General features: G+C 44.9%; 1 protein-coding gene across 5 annotated transcripts in view; it reads right to left on the reverse strand.

Annotated features, from left to right (window-relative positions):
* PTPN12 (protein tyrosine phosphatase non-receptor type 12) overlaps positions 1-25,340 on the reverse strand; it is a 103,672-nt gene that overhangs the window by 72,668 nt on the left and 5,664 nt on the right. The window contains exon 1 of one of the 5 annotated variants that reach the window (XR_008308663.1): positions 13,169-13,537. The exons of 1 other annotated variant lie outside the window; for it this stretch is intronic. Coding sequence is in view for 2 of the 4 variants with exons in the window: in XM_053256439.1 (XP_053112414.1) it covers positions 13,169-13,390 (222 nt within the window). In the remaining 2 variants the exon portion in view is untranslated. Of the gene's footprint in view, positions 1-13,168; positions 17,012-25,340 lie in introns of those variants that run through there. 3 more of the 5 variants (XR_008308662.1, XM_053256439.1, XM_053256437.1) reach the window with 3 other exon arrangements.

Raw genomic sequence — 25,340 nt, forward strand, 5'->3', positions numbered from 1 at the left:
CCCATTATCTTTTTTATTGTCCATGCTTCAAAAATACTTGACTGATATTTGACTAAATCTTCCACCAACAATTACATATATGCACAGGTCACCTATGAAAACATGTCATTGCTCATATTAATCTTTCTTTATTACTGCCTATCTCAATCATTACTACAGAAGGGACTCTAAATACCCCTCTCTCTCTGTGGCACAACAGTCTGACCTAGCAATGAAGCTTTACTGCAAAGCTAAATACATCAGTGTATTAAGTTATCATTGAGGTCAAAATAGCTTGACCAGTAGCATGAGCAATAAATGAAAACCTTTACTACAAACACACACACATACAAAATTCTCTCTTAACTGGACAAAACATGGTAAAAATGTTCCCCCTTCCTGTTTAGCCTATTGCTAGGAGCCAAGGAATGTACTTTCTACAAAAGGCCTATTTGTGATAGAGCTCAATAGCGTTTGAACAAGTAATCAAAAAAGAAGCTTGTACAAGACTTCGACTTTATAACCCTCAAACTAGTTTAATACTGAACATTAAAGAGAAATGCCATGCTGTAATAGTTCACATTAGGAATATATGTCTAATCCTAGCCAACTATAGTCAATCCAATCGCATGTAAGTTTCAACTGGAGGCCAATTCTGTTTTCATAACAGAAATAGAAGAGCTTTACATAATGAAGCCCTTGTTAAAAAATAAAAAATAAAAATAAAACCCACACCCAACTATTGTGGGGGAAAGAACCCTCAGGATAGTTTGAGAACATGTCTGATTACCCAGAGAAAGAGGAAGCCTGGAAATGGCTCCACATTCAGTACTAACCAGATTTGACAATTTCACAGTATCTTTTAAAACTGTATAGGGACTCGTCTTTTGTTTTCCAGAAATCCATTCCTCAGAATGGAAGAGTTCAATTCTTCTCTCAGCCACTGGAGCTTGAGTACATTTTTTATCATTAGACAATCCCACCCTTTCTGCGGCTGTTCAGAAGAACATCTTTTGGGAGAAAAACACAGAGAACTCTATTTCCCTCAACTGTCTAGTTATTCCTATTTAACCTCCATTGACAAACCACAATGCTCTATGAAGCAGTTTTTTTCTTCATAGGAAAAAAAAAAAAACTGTTACTCTACAAATCAAGCACAGTATCCTGCCATTTCCAAAGTACTCCCAGAAGCTTTTGCATAAGCAGAGTTCCACATTTCTGCTTGCCACCCTCAGCCGGGCAAGTGTGATAAGAGAAACCACAGCCTCTCTCTTCAGCTCATATAGTGCTTCCTCAGGGACAAAGACAAAGCAAGGCAGCCTGTCCCTTTTCTATTTTGCTGTTATGCTGGTCAAAAACTAAAATAAAGTCTATGCTATGCCTGTCCCCTGCCCGTATACCATGCAGAAGGAGAGAGCAGGACAGTTGATCCAGCGTATCCAACAGACAAGCTGGAAATTAGGGTTCCTTAATGACAGCAGGGATCTCAGTCAGAGTTCTGAGCACTGAAAGATCTTGCTGGTGTCACAGAACTCCCTCCGGCAATGCCCAGCAGAGGGCACACTGGCTCCAACATATATGTTGGACCAATTCAACTGCACAGCCCTACCCATCTTAGGAATCAAGTTGTTTTGCAATATGTTACAAACAATTCTTTAAGATCTCAGAATTTTCTCATGACAAGGTAATCAACACAGAACAGTCAATACAGAACAGTTCTCAATACAGAATCAATATCGATGGCTGAAATCCATCAAGGGATTTACATACAAACTACCATCATTTTCCTAGGTTTCCTCTTTCAGTAGCTTGAACAACCAACCTCTCCCTCAACTACTTTTTAAAATGCAGTCTTTAAAAAGCAGCTGGAGCTCTCTGTCCCTCTGGATTGGGACTTGGGGGCACCATGATACCATTCTCCAGTTCGACCTTGGGAGGTCGTACCTAGAAGGTAGTGCTAGGGAATGCCTGCTCTACCCTAGTCATTGGCCTATGAGGTGCCACAGGGGTCTATTCTGTCCCACATGTTCTACAAGAAACCACTGGGATAGGTCATCCATAGGTATGGGCTGCTGTGTCTTCAATATGCTGATGACACCCAGCTCCATCTATCAGTTTAAGTCAGCTAATACCAGGGAAGAGGTAGATGAACTGAACCAATGCCTGCAAGCTGTTCCAGACTGGATGGGGACAAGAACAAACCAACAATCCAGATAATATGGAAGTACTCTGGATTGGTAAAACTGTTTATCCAAGTGATGAGGTTAATCTGGTCCTGGATGGGGTCATACTCCCGCTAAAAAGAAGACAACATTCACAGCTTGAGGGTGTTTCGGGACCAGACACTGTCCTTAGAGGTACAGGTGGCAGAAGTACAGCAGCGTACATAGCTTTTACCAGCTATGGCTAGACACCAGCTCTGATCCTACTTCAAGAAGTCAGACCTAACCTCAGTAACTTATGCCCCGGTGACATCCAGATTGGATTACTGCAATGCACTCTACATGGGGCTGCCCTTGAAGACTATACAGAAGACCTATACAGACTATTCAGCTGGCCCAGAATGCTGCTGCAAAGATGCTTGTGGGTGCTAGTCACTTTTTGAGTATTACAGCCATCCTACGGCAGTTTCACTGGCTGCCAGTTTGCTTCCAGCCAGATTCAAGGTGCTGGTTTTGACCTTGAAAGCCCTTCATGGCTTGGGGCCAGGCTACCTGTCAGACTGCATTCACCCATATGAATCTGCCAGGGTCCTTGGCTCATCATTTCGAGCCCTGCTCATGGCCCTGTAATTGAATGAGATTTGGTTGGTGGGGTCAAGAAACAGGAACGTTTTAGTTATGGCCCCTCAGTTCCGGAATGCATCTCCCAAATGAGCTTCACCATGCGTCCTCCCTCCCTCAGGGTTTAAAAACAAAAACAAAAAAACCAACAACTTAAAACCTACTTGTTTAGAGATGTGTTTACATGTGTTTTACTACAGCATGATGAATTTTTAAGTTCAATTGGTTTAATAATTTTTTATTCTGCATGGTTTGTTTTACAGTTTTAAATTTTATATTACTTTGATTTTACTGTTGTGAGCCTCCCCAAGCAGTATTTTACTGAAAGGGCAGGACATCAGTATGTTAAAAAAGTAAAGTCTGGTGGGGCCTGAGGCAGGTTATGCTCCTGCCTCAGCTTCGGGCCCCAGCTTCCAAAGGAGGCTAGATTCTAATCTTTAGTGTTACTAGCAAGAAAGGTTCAAATTAAATGCCCCCCCACCTTTTAAACTCTTTTAGATTGCAGAAATAGACACACATTTCTTGTTTGTTGTATTTTGGAAGCTTTGCTGAAGACTGCTTTGAGTGTTTAACATTCTCAATACATCAAATGCAGATTATTTGTTTTTAAAAGTGTGTATACTCTGTTGCAGACTTGGTTTCAAAAAAAGTCCAAATTCCACATCAATGGAATGTGTCATTACCATGGAATTCCACTGACCATTATAACAGTGGTGCTTGGAAATTTTTGTCTACTCTCTCATCCTAAAGTTTAAAATTTGTTTCAAAATAAAAAGAGTGGAGCAAGTCATAGTAACAGTAGTAGCTGTAACTGCAGTAGAAGAAGCAGCAACTCAGAAAACAGAGGCAGTTTATTAACATCTAAGCATTTTACTATTCCTCCCCCATGTTGCTTTAGTCAAAAAATTGTCTTTAAAATACTAATCACTGTACTATTTTCGCTTGGATCAATGACTGTAATTTGTTGTTTGCAAGAGAGAAGATACTTTAACCAAAAGATTTAAGAAATGATAGCATTCCAAAATGCTAGGGTTCACCCACACCCTGAAGTAACACAGGTGCCAACTCAAAATGAGGATCGCAATCCAGTGAAGAGAAGAGAGCACTAAGTTTTGCTGCATTCTTGCTACAGATTGCCAGTATAAACATACTTCTATAAAAATGAAAACTGACCCATAGTGTTAAGATATAAAATGGAAAGGGTCTCCCTTGGTCTACTCAAGTTATATGGTCTGAAATCCTGGAAAGCTATGGCCAGTCAGCACAGACAATACTTGAGTAGACGTACCAATGGTCTAGCTTGGTATAAGGTAACTTCATATATGTTCAAGAGGCTTCAGAGAGATTGCTGTTTTATGACTCATTGTGGAAACAGCCCTAGATTCATGCCAGCTATTTTAAATGCTCTGAAAGAGCATGACATGAAAGAGTCATGTCAAGATTATACTGAAATATCAAGAAACCTTTGATTAAAAATTAGAGTTAGGGTGCTTGTCATTTTCACTCACGCTCTACAAAGTGTGGAAATTGCAAGTTACACTGGTCACCTTAATTTCTGTGTTATCTAAGTGGTAAAGAGCCTTTGTACATTCTCATATATTATACTGGCTCTACGCATGGACTTGGTCTTTCAGTTCCCTATTGGGCTAGAGAGGGATGCACCAACAAGCGGAACAAGTAGAAATACTGCTTCTATTTCTGTGTTCACTCCCCACCAATCCAGTTTTGGTCCGAGGCAAGAGTTCAGTGCAGGCTGTTGCTGAATGGGTGTGTGTGTTGGGGAAAGGAATCAATCTCAGTCACACACCAGTACCTATAGAATGTCACATTCTTTAGATTTCTGAAACTCAGCAACATCTTATATCCAAATGTGATATTGTGTTTCAATAAAAACTCAGTTGCCTCCTTGCTGTGGCAATAGCTTCTCCCCATTTCCTGCGAGTAAAAGATCCCCCTCACTGCTACTGCATGAGTGTTTTTAAAAACCAGGGCTAGATCAACAGATCTGCAGGATATGCTGGAAGGCTACTTTTAAGGTAATGAGTACATTTAATATTGATTGTTCCTCCTCTTCCTACATCCTGATCTTGCAAGGCAATACTAATCCCCCCCCCACTTTCATTCAAAATGTATGTTGGCAGGTTTGGCTTTTTTAAAGCCAAACTTTGGGTTACGGCCCATTTGACCCACGAGTATACCCCTTAGGTTCTGGCAACCAAAATGCCAACATAGGAAGCCAAGTATAACTGATTAACAAGATTTTTCTTGTTGATAGAATCTGATGAATTTCTCTATGTTGCTATATGAAAAACTGAGCTCTGTGCCACAGAGCTTCCCATCCCAGAAAAGGGGGGGGGGAAATAAGTGCAGATTTGCACTGATGTCCTCCCAAGACTAATTAAAGAAAAAGAAAATTTCAAAGAAGAACACTGCTGTTGGGAACATCGGTTGGCACAAAATATGGAGTGGTTTTCTTTTGTGATGTTGTGCTCACTAGCCTTTTCAGACCTGGCGATCACAAAGGTTCTTGCTGGACTGCTGCAGAAATGAAGCCCTGTGTCTGCTAAGTACAAAAAGTGAAGAGTCTCTTGCCTACAGCAAGAGACCTGGAGAGTTAGCGGAGGGGAAGCCCAGTATTGTGAAGAGCTCCTAGATGGGAATTTGGGGGGAGTAGGGGGAGGAGGAGAACAGGAACGAATTTGTCCAAGGGAAAGAGTCTGTTTTCTAATTATGCTGTGGTACAGTTGCTAGGAAAGTGAAGACAGTGTTCAGTTTCTAGGAAGATGTACAGAACTCAGGCTTGCATAAGAGCAATGCCATTTGTTTCAAGTGTTTATACCCTACCCCTCCAGCACACTACTGCTTGGGGCAGCTCACAAACTTAAAACAAATAAAACATACATATTAAATAGACTTAAAACAAAAGATCCAGATCAAAACCAAAATTTTAAGATATACAATTAGAAAGTTAAAGCCTATCAGATATGAGCTGCAGATAAACATTTAAACCGCTCTTTAACTGGATGGGTTTTAGCTTTAAAAAAAAAATCCAGAGCGGGAGCACAACAGGGCTCTTCCAGGAGGGTATTCCAAAGCCTATGTGCCACAACTGAAAACACTCTTACTAGTCTCCATCCATCCTTCTTAATTTTGCTCAGGGAGGGCTAGGCTGTACTGTTTGTACACTGATTTTTCTGAAAGCATTCTGTGTACTCTCAGATTTTTAGTCTGTTTTCACTGGTTAACAAAAATTAGTAATTTGCTACTAAGCCCAGGCATAAATTACTGGTCTCAGGGGGACAGTGTTGAGGGCATAACTGGGGAACAGTTTGATGCATGTGTTTAGAGACAGCAAAGCTGGTATTTATGAACCGTTCATGATTAGGCATCTGATTGGTGTATTTCCTGCATACCTACTAGGGTGTTTGGTGTAAGATCTGCTTGATGAAGACCTTAATAACTCGGGAACATTTTCCAAAGACTATCAGTTCCTAAATGCTTTCTGTTTTGGTGTTCTGTTCTGACCTCACCAATTTCTGTTTTGGTGTGGTATCTCAGAGGAAGATACTGACTAACTTTCAGAACTGACACAGCCTCTTTGGCTATATAGTTAGGGTGTGTACTTGAGATACTTTCATTGCTTCAAGCATCTCACATTAGAGTCTTATGTCCAGGAGACAGGCTACTTTTGTTCTGTTATAAACAGAATGAAATCAGCTAGACAGTCGCTAACCAGAAGGTGACTTGAAGCATCTCTCAAAGCAAGAACAAAGAATTGCTTGTGTTACTGAAATTGTTAGTATCTTTTTATAGATATGTACTGTAGAAGATATTCTACCTTCAGGGTTAAAATTCTAACTCAACATCTTTATAGTCTATATGCACAACCTACAGTTCAGTAACATCACCATTCTTTGGCTTAGTATTTACAACTCTCTGATAACTTATGGGGAAAATATGTTTTCCAGCTCATAGTGTTGGTATAGTCTTTAGTATTGCTTCTACTTATTGTGAAAAGCAGAGGAGAAAGACACGGGCAGTTCTAGACAGTGATCTCTTCCTACTGAGGACTCCCTGTGTTTCCATTCAGAGATTCCTGTTATCCTAGTAGGTTTTAAACAACTGCTGCTTGGGTGAAAAAGTCCCACTCAGTGACTTAACATCTGCTACTGAGGTTGCTTGGCAACAACTTTAAGGAGGCTATATCTTCCGGGCTCTTCACAGCCTCTAGAAGACAGCTGCAGGACCATCTGAAGACTGAGGTGAGGACTTCAGTCAGCTTTGTTATTTTTCTTTCGTCTATGCCCCCGCCCCCAAGTCATACCTTTACAAGTTTTCTAAGACTTTATAAGCCACCTTGGGTACCAATATTAGTAGAAAGGTAGATCATACTTTTAAATAAATGTATACACACACACCCCAAGTAGCCAGTAGAAAAAGCTTTCCTATTCTGCTAGGAATATTCCCATTACTGCTGCAAAAGTAGGGTGCAAACAACCCTCACTTCTGCCCTTAGTAACAAACACCACCATAATAAAAGTTTTAAAAGATCAGCTCCTGCTACACAGCTGCATTCTTGATTTCTTTGATTATTTGACTGCAGGCAACTGACCAGCTTTGTGAACTCTGGGTTCAACTGCATACATCCAAGAGAGAAGAAAGGAAAGTTACTGCAAGTAAAAATCAATGTGGAAAAGAGGATAGGACAACAGTTCATGAACTGGATAGTCGTCGCCGCCCCCCACCCTGCCCATGCTAGTGTTTGTAAAGTCATGCCAAGCATACTACATAACTCCAAGAAAAAGGTTTCCTGCATGACAGACCTGAATGTTGAAATTGTCATTCATTCTCTCACTTAACTAACACACACACACACACCCCTTTGGATTAAGTGCTCAAGAATCTGGAGAAATAACCAGATTGGAAACAATAACTTATTTGTACTGCTTTCTACAGAGGACCTGATGTTTTCAAAGGCAGTGTCGCCATTCAGAAGAACAAATCTTGGGAAATCATTCAATTGCATGGTGTTGAATGCAGCCACCTACAAGAGACTTCAAACATGTACATACAATTGGATGTCTACTAAATGCTGTTTTTATCTCTGTTCTCCTTTAAAATCAGCTGCCAGAATGGATATTGCTTTAACCTAACAAGTCTGCAACAGCTAAAGACTATTTCACCTGTCTTAGTTTTACATTTGTTTGACCTTTTTATTCAGTCATTGCTCCAAACTCAGCAGTCATGAAAGGTTTCTCCCCTCCCCACCCCTATAAATTGGGTCAGTAAACTTCACAGATTAGTGGGAATTTGAACCCAGACTACGGATGTGAAGGCCCAGAAAAACAGTCCTCACTGTTTTTTCCACCCAAGGCAAAAGATGGAAAATTTTCAAAATGAAGACTTCTAAAATATTTTCTCAGACCTTACAAGCATTTGTACCTGTTTTGGGGCATTTCTTCATTTATGTTGCATGTGTGCTTGTGTTACAAGGTAGTTCTGAAGCCCTGTGGGAGAGTCACTCTCTGCCTGACAGAGAAGAAAGGATTGGGAAGGGAAGAAAGGATGCTACAGGCATGGTCAGGCTTACTCAAGAATAATCCTTCGCACTTCTTCTTGCCCATTCTGCTCTATCTATCCACTTAGCTTTCCCAATATGTCTCCCCCTCCCCCACTTCCCTGCGAGCTCACCTTCCATCACTCAAGAGATCTTCCACTTGCAACAGAATCCAATGACTGGCTTCCATTGCTGATGTCAGACTAGTGGCAAGAAGTATCAGCTTCATCATCCAAACAGTTATGCTCTGCATGGCTATGCCAGCACTTGCTTCCCTTAGTTTTTAATGGGGCAGGAAAACCTTAATAAATTTGGAACCACTGCTTTGAAACATCACCAAATCAAAAATAGCACTCCTCCTAGAAAAGTCTGTCACAGTACATCAGTAATTTTGTCCAAAATTTGCAACCAATTTGTGCTATGCATTCATGGGAGGAGAGGTGATCTTGTGGTCAAGGTAAAGTTGTGCCGTCGAATTAGTATCGGCTCCTGGCGACCACAGAGCCACATGGTTTTCTTTGGTAAAATACAGGAGAGGTTTACTATTGCCATCTCCCACTCAGTATGAGATAATGCCTTTCAGCATCTTCCTATATCGCTACTACCCAATATAAGTGTTTCCCATAGACTGGGAAACATACCAGCGGGGATTTGAACTGGCAACCTCTAGCTTGCTAGTCAAGACATTTCCCCGCTGCACCATTAGGTGGCTTTTTTAATGACAGGTTTTCAGATGGCCTAAATCTGGCATGGGGAGGAAGACTTCACACTGACTTTTAATATAGAACCAGACAGTCTGATACACGTGCTTGTTGCCTTTGACCAACATGAGCATAAGCCTAGTGATAATTAAAGTGTCCAGTTGGAGAAAAAAATCAATACAGAGTTCAGGCTGAACTTAAACGAGGCTGAAACAATGAGCTTCAGGAAACAGATTTGTCTCAGTCCAAAAGGTTTATGCCAAGTCAAAGTCAGCAAGACTACGAATTCAGTCAAGAAAGGAGGTCCTTTGCAGTTGATTGATTCACTTGAGTAATTCCTTCCTACCACAATTCTTTCCTTGTAACTTCAAGTCAATAATACTAATTGCAGTTATGTTCATAATAGTAACAGCTGTATCATTTAAGTGGTATTCTAGCTCAAGATGCTGGGCAGTGAATGGCACATCCAAGGTGCTGACATCATGAAAGCAGCAGCATCAAGACACCAATCCATCCTGAGCACAAGAGTAGAAATTCAAGAAGTCCTAGCAGAGAGGATGGCCAGGCAAAGATAACACATATTGTGGAGTTGCTCCCCTTGATCACAAGGAGAAGGCAAGTACTACCCAATTTCTACACCTTTCTTGGAAGAGAGCTTAAAAGAAACATTGGTAGACTTACCGTGAAGGGTTCTTTTTCTGGTATGGGGAGGGCATCCGTGAATGATGGGTCGTCAATCACTGCATGCTCCGAGACAGGGCCAATGAAAAACGAGCAACACATCTACTCCCTGGTATCTGCCCCCTGTCACCCAGTTCTGGTCATTCGGAGCGTAGGGAGTAAAAACCACGGTATGCTGACTCCTTAGATTTATTCATTTATTTATTTTTCAACTCACTAGGAGAACGTATTAAAACCTAAACTTTTAACCGGAACCTGGACCCCAGAAAATGGAAATGAAGATAGATAAAGACAGAGGTGTATAGCCGCAGATGAGAATAGAAGGGAAAAGTCGGAGTAATAAAGGGATACCATCTTCTAGCGCCCTAGGAGTTGCTCCACCACCCCATGAACCTCCCTTCCGCATCCGCGGGTGGGCCGGATGCCCTCCCCATACCAGAAAAAGAACCCTTCACGGTAAGTCTACCAATGTTTCTTTTTCCTGGTTATGGGGAGGGCATCCGTGAATGATGGGACATACCCAAGCTCAGCTCAGAGAGGGTGGGAAGCGGATGATCAAACAACCCTTTGTAAAATTGTACGGGCAGCCGCTGCCTGGGGCTCATAAAAGGACGGAATTTTATAATGTTTGACAAATGGAGATTCCGACGACCAGGTGGCCGCCTTACAAATTTGATCCAGGGGCACCCTGGCGGAAAATGCTGCTGAAGTAGCCGCACTCCTGGTAGAGTGTGCTGTGACGTTCCGAGGGGCCGGCAACTGCAAGGACTCATACGCCAATGCGATAGCACCTCTCAGCCAGCGTCCCAAGCATTCCTTAGAAGCCCTGGAGCCCAAGGTGGAAGGCAGGAAGGAGACAAAAAGGGAATCTGACTTTCTAAAGTCCCGTGTCCTTTTAATATAGACCCTGAGGGCCCTCCGCACATCCAAGGTGTGCCAGGCCTTTTCCTTAGGATGTGTTGGCCTCGGACAAAAGGACGGTAACACTATGTCTTGACTGCGATGAAAAATGGAATTCACCTTCGGTAAGAAGGTAGGATCTAGTCTTAAAACTACTGCTTCCTTCTGAAAAATGCAAAGCTCATCTCTAATTGAAAGGGCTGCGAGCTCTGAGACTCGCCTGGTGGATGTAATAGCGACTAAGAACAAAGTCTTGAAAGACAGAAGTTTTAAAGATATTGAGCGCAATGGCTCGAAAGGGGCTCTTGTTAGTGCCCTAAGAACCTTATTTAAATCCCAGGTGGGAAACCTGTGGATTGGCGGGGGAAAGAGGTTGACCGCCCCCCTCAGAAACCTGCGAATGTCCGGATGTAGCTGGGAGGATTCGCCCCAAGAAATGTTTAGCACGGAAGCTAATGCGGAGATTTGGCGGCGCAGAGTACCTGGACGGAGACCCTGTTCTACTCCCGCCTGTAGGAAACCCAATACGTCCCGGACACCTGCTTTTAAAGGCTCAACTCCAGACCTACGCGCCCAGGAGCAGAAAACCGACCACGTCATCTGGTAGATCTTTGTCGTGGAGGGACGACGAGCTGCCAGAATGATGTCCTGGACTCGGATGGAGTAGCCCTTTTCAATCAGCCTCTGGCGCTCAACCTCCAGGCGTGGAGGCAGAGCCAATCCGGGTCTGGGTGATAATTGGGACCCTGGTTTAACAGGTCCTGCCTCAGCGGGAGAGGCCACGGTTTTTGGGTGGATAGAGACAGTAGGTCGGAAAACCATGGTCTCCTCGGCCAGAAAGGGGCTATCAGGACTACCTCTGCCTTTTCGACTATCAGTTTCCTGATTACTGCCCCCAGGATCGTCATGGGGGGAAAGGCGTACAGAAGCCCTTTTGGCCACCTGGAGACCAGGGCGTCCACTTGTTCTGCTTGGCGGCAGAGGTGTCTTGAATAAAATCTCGGGACCTTTGCGTTTTGGGGAGAGGCAAACATGTCTGCTACCGGCTGGCCCCATTTTTGCGTTAACGTCTCGAATACATCCTGATGGAGGGACCATTCCGAAGGATCCAGGAACTGCCGGCTCAGCCAGTCCGCTTGGCAGTTTAGGACCCCTGAAAGATGCTCCGCTTGCACTGATCTGAGGTGTTTTTCCACCCAAAGGAACAGGCGATTCGTCTCCCTCATGAGAGACCTGGACCGAGTACCGCCTTGATGATTTATGTGCGCCTTGGTGGTAATATTGTCGGTCCGCACAAGGACGTGTCGGTCCTCCAGAAGGTACCGGAACTGCCAGAACGCCAGACGGACTGCCTTCAACTCCAGCCAGTTGATATTGTGCTTCAGGTCGTCTGCTGTCCACCTGCCCTGAGCCTGGTGAGAGCTGCAATGAGCCCCCCAACCGGTGAGACTGGCATCTGTTGTCACTATGACCCTTTCCGGCGTGTCCAACTGAAGACCCCGTTGCAGGGCCGCAGAAGTCCACCAGTTGAAGGAGTCCCGAACCTTGTGAGGGAGCTTTACCCACCTGTTCTTCCTTTCTATAATGGCTTCCTGATATGGGAGAATCAGCCACTGTAGAGGCCTGGAATGCCACCTCGCCCACGGCACGCATTCCAGGCAGGCGATCATTAAACCCAGAATGCGAGCCAAGTGCATCAAGGCAACTCTTGATGAATGCAGACAGGGAGAAAGAGCCTGATGAATTTTTTCCCTCCTCTCTGCCGGAAGCCTGACCAACGCCTTCCTTGTATCGAAGAGAGCCCCTAGGTGTACCAGTCTTTGGGAGGGAAAAAGATGGCTCTTGCTGACATTGAGCACAAACCCATGGTCCTGCAGGACCTGAACCGAAAGGTGCACGTCCCTTGTTGCTTGAATGTGTGAAGCTGAACGAATCAGAATGTCGTCGAGATACGGGTATGCGTGTACACCTCGTACCCTGAGGTGAGCGATGACTGACACCATCAGTTTTGTAAAAACCCTTGGCGCCGACGACAGGCCAAACGGAAGGGCCCTGTACTGGAACAGCTGGTGACCGTATGCAAATCTCAGAAAACGACGAGAGGACGGGTGAATCGGTACGTGCAGGTATGCTTCTGACAGATCCAGGGAGGCAAGCCAATCCCCTGGCTGTATGGCCGACTTGATGGTGCGGAAAGACTCCATGCGGAAATGCCGCCTTCGCACGTACCGATTCAGCCTTTTTAGGTCCAGAATCGCCCTCCAGGAATCGTCCTTTTTTGGGACGAGGAAGAGAAGTGAAAACACACCATCTGACCCTTGGGACGCCGGAACAGGTTCTATGGCCTGGATCTTCAGCAAATGGCTGATGGCCTCTGACATAAGTAATCGCTTTTGGGGATTCTTGGATACTGGTGTTTGGAAAAAGGAGTCGGGGGGAAAAGAAAGAAAGTCTATGACATAACCCTGGGAAACTGTATTTAACACCCACTGATCTGAAGTGGTGTTCCTCCATACATGTGCGAAGGCCAGCAACCTGCCTCCGACCGGTAAGGAGTCATTGCTTACGGTTCCGGTGTTCCTGAGAAGTTCCATAGAACCCCGTCTTACGGCCTGATCCTCTGGTTTTGGTATTCCAGGATTGGCGCCAAGGGTGTCTGTACTGAGATCCCCGGAACTCTCTGTCTCTGAAGCCGTCTCGGACTCCGGCTGAACCAGGGCGGTTGAAGGATCTGTAGGGGCGAAAGGAATACTGAAAACCCGAGCCCGTCCGAAAGGATCTCCTAACATCCCCACGCCCCACAGGCATCGCCTTTTTCTTGTCACGCGTCTCTACTAGAACCGGCTCCAACGCTTCCCCGAACAATTTTGCCCCACGGAAAGGAGTAGCCGCCAATGTGGATTTTGACTTAGAATCGACTCTCCAATGTCGCAGCCATAGCCCCCTTCTAACCGCCACACTAGCAGCCATTGATCTGGACGCATGCTGCAAGCAGTCCAGACTAGAGTCAGCCATAAGGGCAGATGCCCTGGCAATCTTGTTCAGACCCTGTCTGAGTTTTTTATTTTCAGGGGGAACAAGTTTGGCCAATTCCTTGGTCCACAATATGGTGGCCCTTGCGAACACAGAGTTAGTGGCTGCCGCTCTAATAACGGTCGCCGAGGCCTCATGACTTTTCTTCAGGAGATGATCCGTTTTCTTTTCTTCCGGAGACCTGAGGAACTCCTCGCCCTCCTTGTTAACCAAAGCGCCAGTCACCAGTTGAGCCACTGGGGCATCGACGACAGGAACTGCCAACAGAGACATAACATCAGATGGTAAATTGTACAGCTTTTTAGGAAAATAGAGAGCGGGTTTAGAGGCCACTGGCACCCCCCATTCTGCCAACATTACTTCCTTAAATAAAGCAGGGAAGGGGACCGTGGCCTGACAGGAGGACGTGGATGGAAAAACCTCCTGATCCAACCCAGGCGTAGGGTTAGGGGACGTTTCCTTAGATACGTCCTTAATAGCCCTCTTGGCTTTGGCCAGAAGCACTTCAAACTCAGTCATAGCAAATAACCTAGTTGTAGAGGGTTTGTCCGTGGGCGTCTGTTCGTCTGAGAGTTCACCCTCTTCCTTGTCAGAGGTGGCTGAACTCGAACCCGAGCCTGTCGCGTCTGGAAAATGCTGGGCAGCCTGTGGGCACGATAGGGAGATATCTGCCTGCCCTGTTGGCTGGGTCACTCCCCTGGCCTCTGGATTAGGGATGATCTCTGTGCCCTTGCGCTGTACTCGCGCAGTGTTTGCATCCAGGCGTGAGCGTTTGGTTAAACTGACAGCCTGCCCCCGAATGTCCTCCTCCTCAGATGAAGACAGGTCAAAGGGACCTTGTTGCCTGCGTTTTCTTAATTCTCTGGCCAGCCAGACCCGTTCCCCCACCGGGATAGCTTGCCTGACCGGGCTGGACCCAGGGGAAGACGAAAAGGACGGCCGACGGCCCTTACGTTGCGAGGCAGGAGGAGCCAAAGTGATCGAATGCCCGGTAAGCCCCTGAGAAGCGCCTGTCTGCTGGGGCGCGCCTGCCTGCTCCAAGAGGGGGGAAACCACTGCCCTGCAATGTCGCTCTATGAATGAGCTTAACCAGGAGAGCTCCTTAGATGACAAAGGCTCTCCGTTAGGGCCGACAGCGGGTAGGGAAATTCCCCCCGCCCCGTCATTTCCCGATAAGGCTGCCTTGAACTCCCCGCCTGTGCCCATAGCGGCATTCCGGGGATCGCCGGAGGCTTTTGCCGGAGAGACGCTCACATCTGCTCGGTTTTTTCCTCCCTCAACGGCCGTTTCAGTAGCCGCCATTTCAGTCAATAAGGCAGACTGCCCGGGCAAAACGGTAGGTAAAGGAGCGGTTAAAATGGCGGGCGCAGTTTCGGCGGGAATGAGAGAGGTCGCCTTCTCCCGCTGCTGGCTCCTAACGGCTCGTATCTGAAGCCTTACACTGAGAGGAGCTTTTTTGGAGTCGCCCTTTTTTGCCTTCTTCTTCCTCTTAGCGCCATCAGCGTCTTTAAGGTGCTTAGATTTCTTAAGTGCCTTTAAGGGCTTAGTCAATACCGCTCGTGGTTGCCCGGCACCATTTCTCTCTACCTCAATCGGTTTTGAGAGTTCAGAATCATTGAAATGATTTCCGCCGTCCCCTGCTCCCGAAGGAACATTAGGGATATCTCTGGGAGTATCAGACAGAGGACCCTCCGATAAAGAGCCCTTTAACATGTCTCCCATGTGAGCTAATTCCATTATAAGCGCCAAAACACAACAGGGGAAATACGAATCCAAACGAAGACAAACACTAAGGAACACAACCACAAGCAGACACAGGTAAAAACTCACAAGACCGGCACAAAAGGAGGCAACTCCTTTCCCCCCCTTGCACACAGAGAAAAAAATAGCTAAAGGAGGGACCAGATAGGAGTCAGCAATAGATCTGTCCCGGAGCGAAGACAGGACCAGAACTGGGTGACAGGGGGCAGATACCAGGGAGTAGATGTGTTGCTCGTTTTTCATTGGCCCTGTCTCGGAGCATGCAGTGATTGACGACCCATCATTCACGGATGCCCTCCCCATAACCAGGAAAAACCTTTAATTAGCTGACAACTGCACCCAATACCTAGTTTCAAGTGAACAAGCCCTATATCCAATCAAACCAGTTATGAAGGTAGAATGCCAGCAGGAGAGGGAGTGCTTCACAGTGTATTACACTGAGTGTTGGATTTATGACTATCTGCCTAAGGGGCCGAAGTCCTGGGTGTGTGATTGGTACAAGGAGCTCCTGGCTCTTGGGGAATAAGTTTGTTCCCTTGAAGCCAAGGTGGCTGACCCACAGAAGCTCAGGAAGGCAGAGAGGTATATAGATGAGACCCTCAGGGATGTGATAGAGGCATCCCACTCCCAGGTTGACAGCTGCTCTGCTGCCATGGAGAATGAAGGTCTCAGGGAAGGATGACATCAGTCTGAGGAAGAGGGAAACACTCCCTTAACAGGGAACCCTTCCTTGGGCGATGCATCCAGATCCTCTCGCACAGAGGAAACTCCTCTAGGGGGTGGGGTCTCCTAGTAGTAGGTGACTTGATCATTAGGGCCACAGAGAGATGGGTCTTTGACCCGCGTGTAGACCACACAGTGACTTGCCTACCTGGTGCGAAGGTTGCAGACATCACACAATGTCTAGATAGGCTTTTAGTCAGTGCTAAGGAGGAATCAGCTGCCATGGTGCACATCAGCACCAACTATGTTGGAAAATGCAGTTGGGAGGTACTGGAAGCCAGTTAGGCTGCTAAATTCCATACTGAATTCCAGGACTCCCAGGGTAGCATTCTCTGAAGTGCTACCTGTTCCATGCACAGGATCAGCTGAGGGGTCTCAATGCATGGATGAGCTGGTGGTGCCGGGAGGAGGGGTTTAGATTTGTTAGGCACTGGGATACATTTTGGGGCCAAGTGAAGCCTCTACAAAACGAATGGGTTCCACTTGAACCAAGATGGAACCACACTGCTGGCACTTAAAATCAAAAAGGTCACAGAGCAGATTTTAAAATGACACAAGGGGGGGATTGCCGACAAGAACTGGGTGGTACCTGGTCCAGCAAGCAAAATCCCTTAAGGTGTGAGGGTGCAAATGTTTCAGATAAACCAGAATGGAACAGAGTAGAATCAAAGGTAGATCAGAAGGAAACACATGACAGCTGGTCAAAAAACTCAAATGATAAGAGGAGACAGTACATGCCAATGCCAGGTAAGAGAATCTGCATATAGGTGTCTTTAATACCTAGGCTGCTCAACTTTGGCCCTCCTGCAGATGTTGCCCTACAATTCCCATAATCCCTGGCTATGGGCCACTGTGGTTGGGGATTATGGGAGTTGTAGTTCAAAAACAGCTGAAGGGTCGACATTGAGCAGCCCTGCATTATACCAATGCCAGAAGCCTCCAAATGAAGATGGGAGAGCTGGAGTGCTTCATCACTAATGAAAAAATAGATATAGTGGACATAATGGAAACCCGGTAGAATGGTGAGAACCAGTGTGACACTTATTCCTGGATACAAACTCTACAGAAGGGACATTGGGGGGGGAGGATTGGGGATGGAGTAGCACAGTATATTAAAAAAGGGATGGAATCCAACAAACTAGAAAACCTAGGAGGACCAGAATCCTCCACGGAATAGTTATGGGTGACAATACAAGGACTGAAAGCAAATGTTATTAGGGACGTGCTATCGCCCTCCGGATCAAAACACTGAGAGTGACCTGAAGCTGGAGAAGCAAATAAGAGAGACAGAGCAGTAATAATTTTTAATTTTTAAATTTTAATGTGTATTTTACCTTTTTATGAATTTTAAATGTTTTATATTTTATATTATGTTTTAATTCTGTGTACCGCCTAGAGATTTTGATGTTGGGCAGTATATTAATTCAATGAATGAATGAATGAATGAATGAATGAATGAATGAATAATAATGGGCTACTTCAATTACCCACACATAGACTGGGTACATTTACATTCAGGTTGTGAAAAAAGAGGCCAAATTTCTAGAATTTTCTATAAATTTTCTAGTGCTACTCCGTCCCGATCCACTTCCCTCCCACCCCACCCACTGTCCTTTCTGTAGAGTTTGTATCCAGGAATAAGTGTCGCACTGGTTCTCACCATTCCACAGGTTTCCATTACGTCCACTATATCTATTTTTTCATTAGTGATGAAGCACTCCAGCTCTCCCGTCTTCATTTGGAGGTTTCTGGCATTGATATAAAGCAGGGCTGCTCAACGTCGACCCTCCAGCTGGTTTTGAACTACAAAATTTCTAGATGTGCTAAATGACTGTGCCTTTGAACAGTTAGTTACGGAACCAACCAGAGAGTCCTTGGACTTAATCCTGAGTGGTGCCCAGGATCTGTTGCGAGATGTAAGAGTTGTGGAACCATTGGGAAACCGTGGCCATAATATGATCCAATTCAGCTTATATGTGAGTGCAGCATTACCAAGGAAGTCCAACACTAATGCGTTTGGACTTCGGAAGAGGAAGCTTCTCAAAAATGAGGCAACTGGTAAAAAGGAAACTGAAAGGGAAAGTCAGGAGGGTCAAATCACTTCAGAAAGCATGGAACCTATTTAAAATCACAATAATAGGGACTCAGAATGTATACCAAAAAGGACGCCAGCATGACTAACAAGTAGTGTCAGAGAAGCTATAAAAAGGGAAGAAGACTTCATTCAGAAAAGGGAAGGCCTGCCCAAATGAATAGAAAGGAATGTACACTCTGGCAAAAAGAAATGCAATGAGTCAATAAGGGATACAAAAAGAGTTTGAGGAACATATCACTTGAAGTGTCAAGGGGAACAACAAAAACGTCTTTAAATGTATCAGCAGCAGAAAACATGCCAGAGAGGTGTCGGACCCTTAGATGATGAGGGTGAGAAAGGGATTATTGAGGATAAGGAGACTGCAGAGAAACTGAATGAGTTCTTTGTGTCTGTCTTCACAGCTGAGAACAGTGACCACATACTCTCTCCGAAACTGAGCTTCTCAGGCTTGGAGGCTGAAGAACTGGGCCAATTTGAGATGACAAGAGAGGATGTTCTACACTGTCTTGAGAAACCAAAAATTAACAAATTGCCAGGGCCATATGGCATCCACACAAGAGTTCTGAAGGAACTCAAATGTGAAATTCTGATTTCCTAGCAAAAATATGCAACTTGTCTCTACAGTCAGGCTCTGTACCAGAGAACTAGAAAGGAGTTAATCGAATTCAGATTTCCAAAAGGGATCCATCCAGAGGGGAATCTGGGAAATTACAGGCCGGTTGCCAGGTAAATAGATGGAAAGAATAGTTAAGAACAAAATTGTTAAATATATAGAACAGGCCTTGCTGAAGGAGAACCAGAATGGCAAGAGCAAGTCTTGCCTCGCTAAGCTTTTGGAGTTACCAACGGGCATGTGGATAAAGGTGATCCAGTTGACATAGTATATTTGGACTTCCAAAAAGCTTTTGACAAAGTTCCCCACCATAAGCTCTTGAGTAAACTTAGCAGTCATAGGATAAGGGGACAGGTTCATGTGTGGATTAGTAACTGGTTGAAGGACAGGAAACAGAAGGTAGGAATAAATGGACAGTTTTCACAATGGAGGGAAAAAGTGAGGTTCCCCAGAGATCTGTACTGGGACCAATGCTCTTTAACTTGTTCATAAATGATCTAGAAGTTCAGGTAACCAGCAGACAATTTTGCAGATGAAACTAAAATATTTAGGGTAGTGAAATCCAAAATTGATTGTGAGGAGCTCCAAAAGGATCTCTACAAACTGGGGGAGTGGGCAACAGAATGGCAAGAGTGGTTCAGTGTGAGCAAGTATAAAGTGATGCATACTAGGGCAAAAAAAAAAACCCAACTTCACAAGTACGCTTATGGGATCTGAGCTGTCAGTGACTGACCAGGAGATAAATCTTGGGGGTCGTAGTCAACAGCTCATTGAATGTGTCAACTCAGTGCACAGCAGCAGCGGAAAAAGCAACTTCCACACTAGGGATCATTAGGAAGGGGATTGAAAGTAAGCATGCTAGTATTATAATGCCCTTATACAAATTAGTGGTGTGCACGGAACCACGTGGCGCGGTCCGGCACTGAGGGGGGGTCTACCTTTAAGGGCGGGGGGTAGAACTTACCCCTCCCGCCGCTCTTCTCCCTCCGGCGCTGCAATTTAGGTTGAAGTTTTTGGGGCGGCAGCGTTCCTCCCTGCCGTCCCTGCCCCCGTCATTGCCCGGACGTCTCAGTAATATGATCACGCATGTGCGCGTCACAGCATGCGCACACCTGTCGCCGCTGTGCGCGCACACACCGCTTACATCACACGCAGCGTGCGTGTAACGTAGGCGGCGCGCGCACAGTGGCGGCAGGCAGGCGCGCGCGCTGCAACGTACACATGCGTGATCATATTACTGAGACATCCGGGCAATGACGGGGGCAGGGACGGCAGGGAGGAACGCTGCCGCCCCAAAAACTTCGACCTAAATTGCAGAGCTGGAGGGGGAAGAGTGGCGGGAGGGGTAAGTGCTACCCCCTGCCCTTAAAGGTAGACCCCCCCCTCAGTGCTAGACCGCTGGACCGGTCCGGTTCCAAACCGGTTCGGAGGCCTCCAACATGGCCTCCGAACCGGTTCATGCACATCCCTAATACAAATCTATGGTACAGCCACATTTGGAGTATTGCTTACAGTTCTGGTCACTGTATCTTAGGGATGATACTGTAGAACTGGGAACGGTGCAGAAGAGGGCAACCAAGATGATCAGGGGCCTAGAGCACCTTTCTTATGAGGCAAGGCTACAACACCTGGGGCTATTTAGTTTAGAAGAAAGATGACTGCGGGGAGACATGATAGAGGTCTATAAAATCATGCACGGTGTGGAGAAAGTGGATAGAGAGAAATTCTTCTCCCTCTCACATAACACTAGGACCAGGGGTCATCCCATGAAATTGATTGCCATTAAATTTAGGATTAGCAAACGGAAGTACTTTTTCACACAACGCATAATCAACTTGTAGAATTCTCTGCCACAAGATGTGGTGAGAGCCAACAACCTGGATGGCTTTAAGAGGAGTTTGGATAACTTCATGGAGTAGAGGTCTATCAATGGCTACTAGTCTGAGAGCTATAGGCCACCTCCAGCCTCAAAGGCAGGATGCCTCTGAGTAGCAGTTGCAGGGGAGTAACAGCAGGAGAGAAGGCATGCCTTCAACTCCTGCCTGTAGGCTTCCAGTGGCATCTGGTGGGCCACTGTGTGAAACAGGATGCTGGACTAGATGGGCCTTGGGCCTGATCCAGCAGGGCTGTTCTTATAATCGTTTACTGTGTAATTAGTTCCACAGATCAGACAGAAAATGGTATTTAATGTCTTTGCAATCTTTTCTGTTTGTAGACATGCTAGTCATATAACACTTTTCAAGTCTGATCCACTTTAATGCTTGGGAAGAATCAAACATTTGATCCTGCTATCTATAATTCTTCCACGGCTGTTACCAGTTTGGGCTGAAGTTTAAGGAATCAGTATCTCTGTGAACAACTTTCCAACTCAACTGCATTGTAAAGTATTGATGGTATATTCACTTACCACTTTATTTGGATAAATCTGCAGTACACTCTTATCAGTATATCAGGAATTGTGAATTTCTGGCCAAACAGTTACTACAGTACTTCACATTTAGGAGAAGCACTGAGCCTTGTAGAGATGCAGACGACAAAAATTCATCAGGGGCATGTCTAGCGAGTGACTAGGGAAGCTGAGCTGTTGAATTTCTGCCCGGATGGATCTTTCCCCAGTCCAGTTTCCAACTGAAAGCACATGGCAAAGTATGGATACATGGAGTTTCATTTCCAAAGCCAGCATAATATATGACCTTACAGCATATATAGCATGGAAGCCAAGATGAATACCTTAATGTACAGTTTCTACCCTTTTTATAACACAAGTGAAATTTTAAAGCATCTTAACCCAAAAAGCTTTGGATTACCGTGTTTCCAGGCTTTTAAACAAGGAAAATCTGATTTGCCCTGCAGAATAGTGTCACAGCATTATAGTACTCACAAAGGTCATGAAACACCACTATACAGCCTCCATATTCAAAGGCAGCCATTTATGATGCTATAACCATGGCTTTTCTTTTTTTTTCCCCTTCTGGTCTATGAATTGTAATAAACTGATTGATCAATCCTTTTTAAAGTGGTGATTCTCTTTATTTAGCAAGGGAAAGCAACTGGCCCTATCCTTCCCCAGCACAGCATCCTTCCAGTGGCTCTTGGTGCCAGTGTTCTTTAATTTTCTTCATCTGTGTACAGAATGAGTTTTGTTCTGGGCGGCAGGATTAAGGCAGTGTGTGAGCACATGCATTCAGAATGGGACTTTTCTGACTGAACTTGAGCGGGATCTAAAATTAACTAAGCAGACATAGTACACATGTGACCATGTGCACACACACATGTCTTAGAAGGAACACTGGTTCGTGTCTATCTTATGTTTCTTTTTTAGGATTGTAAGCCATTTAATTTATTTATTTAGCTATCTATGTAAATTGCTTTGGAAACTTTTTTTGAAAAGCGGTATGTAAGTATTCATCATATTCATATTGATGTTCAAGTCTGTCACCACCTTGTGTGCCAGCACAAGTGTCATCACCTACTGCCACCTCATGTGCCCTCAAGTCTTGCCACAACCACATATGCACTCATAAACGCAAAATGCACTGCCTTGTGTGCCCCTCACTGTGTGTACCTCATTGTCCCCTGCCACCTTGTCACCACCTCCCATGGTCTTGCAAGGTCCTCACAGTGGAGAAAGAAGCCTGTAACTGGAAAATGAGGCAGAAGGGAATGTTTCAGCCCTTCTAAAAGCTTCCAAGATCTCTTGCACAGGGATCCAAATGCCAATCTTGACAGCAGGTTATCTGAACTGGCTGAAACTTTGCCACTGCAACGAAAGAGAAACTGCCTGGTGGTGTGTGATTTCTTAACCTCTATCTATTTCATCATTCCTTTTGTTATACAAGTTTGTTGAAAGACAGAATAATTATCTAGCATTTTATATTAAGAATAATGTGCTACAATAAATGTGGTTAACCCCAATTGTTTTCACCAACACAAGTTAAACTCAGCCCAACTGTACAGAATTTCACAGATTTCATTTCAATATACAAGCCAGCTGAGGTGGTTAGTACCATCTGGGAGCATGAATGCCCACTGTGATTCTACTATACCCCTAGAGATGGAAAATAGGTGGAAGCATTACAATGTGTTCAGCATACTGTGCTTTTAATTTTTTATTTTATTTTTTTAACACTTATATCCCACTCTTCCTCTGAGCAGCTCAGAGCAATGTGCATTGTTGTTTTTATCCTCACAACAACCCTGTGTGGTAGATTCGGACTCAGGTCTTCCCAGTCCTAGTCCAACACTCTAACCACTATGCTATGCTGGATCTCTTATTGTCCCGACCAACTGGACTATAGCAGACACAATGGTGTTTTAAAAGCTTTTAAGACACAAAAACGACTATAAGATTTTATCAATGTCAGAGGAATGGAAGTGACATTTGGCAGGAAAGTCCTCCAAATATTGCTCCATGTGCAACAATGTATTCATTGCTACCCTGTTAGGGTAGGCTTTCCTCTGTGCAAAGATGACTACAATTTTTACAGGATAAGAAGCACTGCTTTTTGCAGAATGTGCAACAACAATGCTATCACCTATTTTCCCTCTCTTGGGGGGTAGACATTGCCAAAAGTCACTATGAGCAATCATTCCCCAAGATGGTACAAACGGCCAAAATCTGTGGACCTGGTTCATGCACTATTTCACACGTTTTTATTAGAGCATAACAATGAGTCAAACATGAAAACTGTACCAAGGTGGGCAGTGTATGATCAACACATAGCTCACGGAACTTCTGTGTGTCATGGCAATAACCCAGAAGACTCCATGCGCCTAGCAGGACTCTTGCTCTTTTAGAACATGCAAACATGTCATTACATGCTGTTTTTGAAACTCAAGGGAGCACTTCCACTTTGGTTAAACAAGAAAAAAAAACAACCAAACACAATTTTATCTATTAAAAGTGATGTGGGAAAAATGTTTGTGGCAGTCTTCCCCGATCAAGAATAGACTTTTCTATTATTAGATTTTACTTTAACTTTAACAGAGAGCTGTGAGAAACAGTCATTCACTTTTTCATTAAGCTGCCTCAGGCTTAGGCTGATTAGGTTGCTAGAGCTATGTAAAACACAAATCCTACTGCTGAAAAATATTTGGTGTCCATTTGGACTAAGCACTTAATTGGGTGGGCAGCACATCATAACACAAATAGCCCAAATACTATTCCTGTGGTGCTTGTTTCCAGCATTATAGCACACATTTGCTCATTTCCCCAGTCTTATCCGCATTTGCTCCAGCTCTCAAGAGTCACACTGCACAATCACTTATTCATTTGCTCCTTCCCAACTGAATGTCATCACTGGGATATGCCCCCCACTGTTGGCCTTTTCTGAAGCAGGACACTACAATTGCCCTCGCTGAAATACTGTAGCTGCCGCCACCTCCCAATTGAGGGTATGTTCTTGAACACTCCCCCTTGATGGCCATGGCAGCATTCCTCTAGCTAAATTCTGCTAGTTTCAGCTCAATCTATCATCATTCCATGAGTTTCTACTGTCCTCTTGTATCCACACTGGACCTTTTTCTGTAGAATTACCCCTCTTCAACCATGACCTAACAATTTCAAGATTACACTACTTTCTCTCCCCACTGTATTCTGTATCTTGCTCCTTCTGTGACCTGCAGTCTATCTTGCCTTTCGCTTCAGTCCATTCATCAAGAGACTGCAATTTCCAGTTTAGTCTTATCCCTATTCTCAATACCACTGAGCCACCAAGCTGTTCTCTGGTCTGTAGCCCTGGCTTACTCACTCCATTCACATTCCCAGGTTGCAGAGTGCCTTTCAAGGAAATCAAAAGACCTGGCCAACTTGGCTCATTTTAAATGCATCTTTTCCTTTTCAGCTGGCCAAGTAATGTTATTACACCACCTGATTCCACCCCCATTCCAACAATCCCCAGAGATTTTTCTCTAGCCTTGCTGTTCTACTAAAGTCTGCTTTTCTGACCTCACTTTCTTACACTGATAAATTAAAGCTACCTCCCTCACCCATCCTATCTCCATAGTCCTGACTTTCCTTCCTTAGTACCTCTTGCTGAAATCGCTCTCTGCCATCTTGATCTAGAGCCTCTACTTGCCCCCTTGATTTCAACTTGCTCATTATTATTCCTTTCTCTCCATTATTTCACTGCTGTATCCTGCTCTTCAGACTCCTTTCCTCCTGCATTCAGAGCCTGCCACTATCTTCCCAGATAAATCCACTTGTGATCCTCCTTCAACCTTTACTGACTAATCTCACCTCTTCCTTTTGCCTCTCCAAGTCCTTGTTCACCACTGCAATATTAACATGCTTGCCTCCAACTCCTTGCGTTGCTCTTACCACAACCACCACCGATGCATTCTCTGGCTTCCCATCAGTTGTGCTGTATCCAGCACAACCTCCTTGTCCTTACGTCTAAGATATCCACTGCCTTACACCATCCAGACATTGGACACTTGTGTCTAATTATACACTGAACTATGACCTTCTTGCCTCCAACTCTACCACCCTCTGCCCAAAGTCCCCCTGCTCCCT

Source organism: Hemicordylus capensis, chromosome 5, assembly GCF_027244095.1.
Source record: "Hemicordylus capensis ecotype Gifberg chromosome 5, rHemCap1.1.pri, whole genome shotgun sequence".
In the NCBI taxonomy this organism is placed as follows: Eukaryota; Metazoa; Chordata; class Lepidosauria; order Squamata; family Cordylidae; genus Hemicordylus; species Hemicordylus capensis.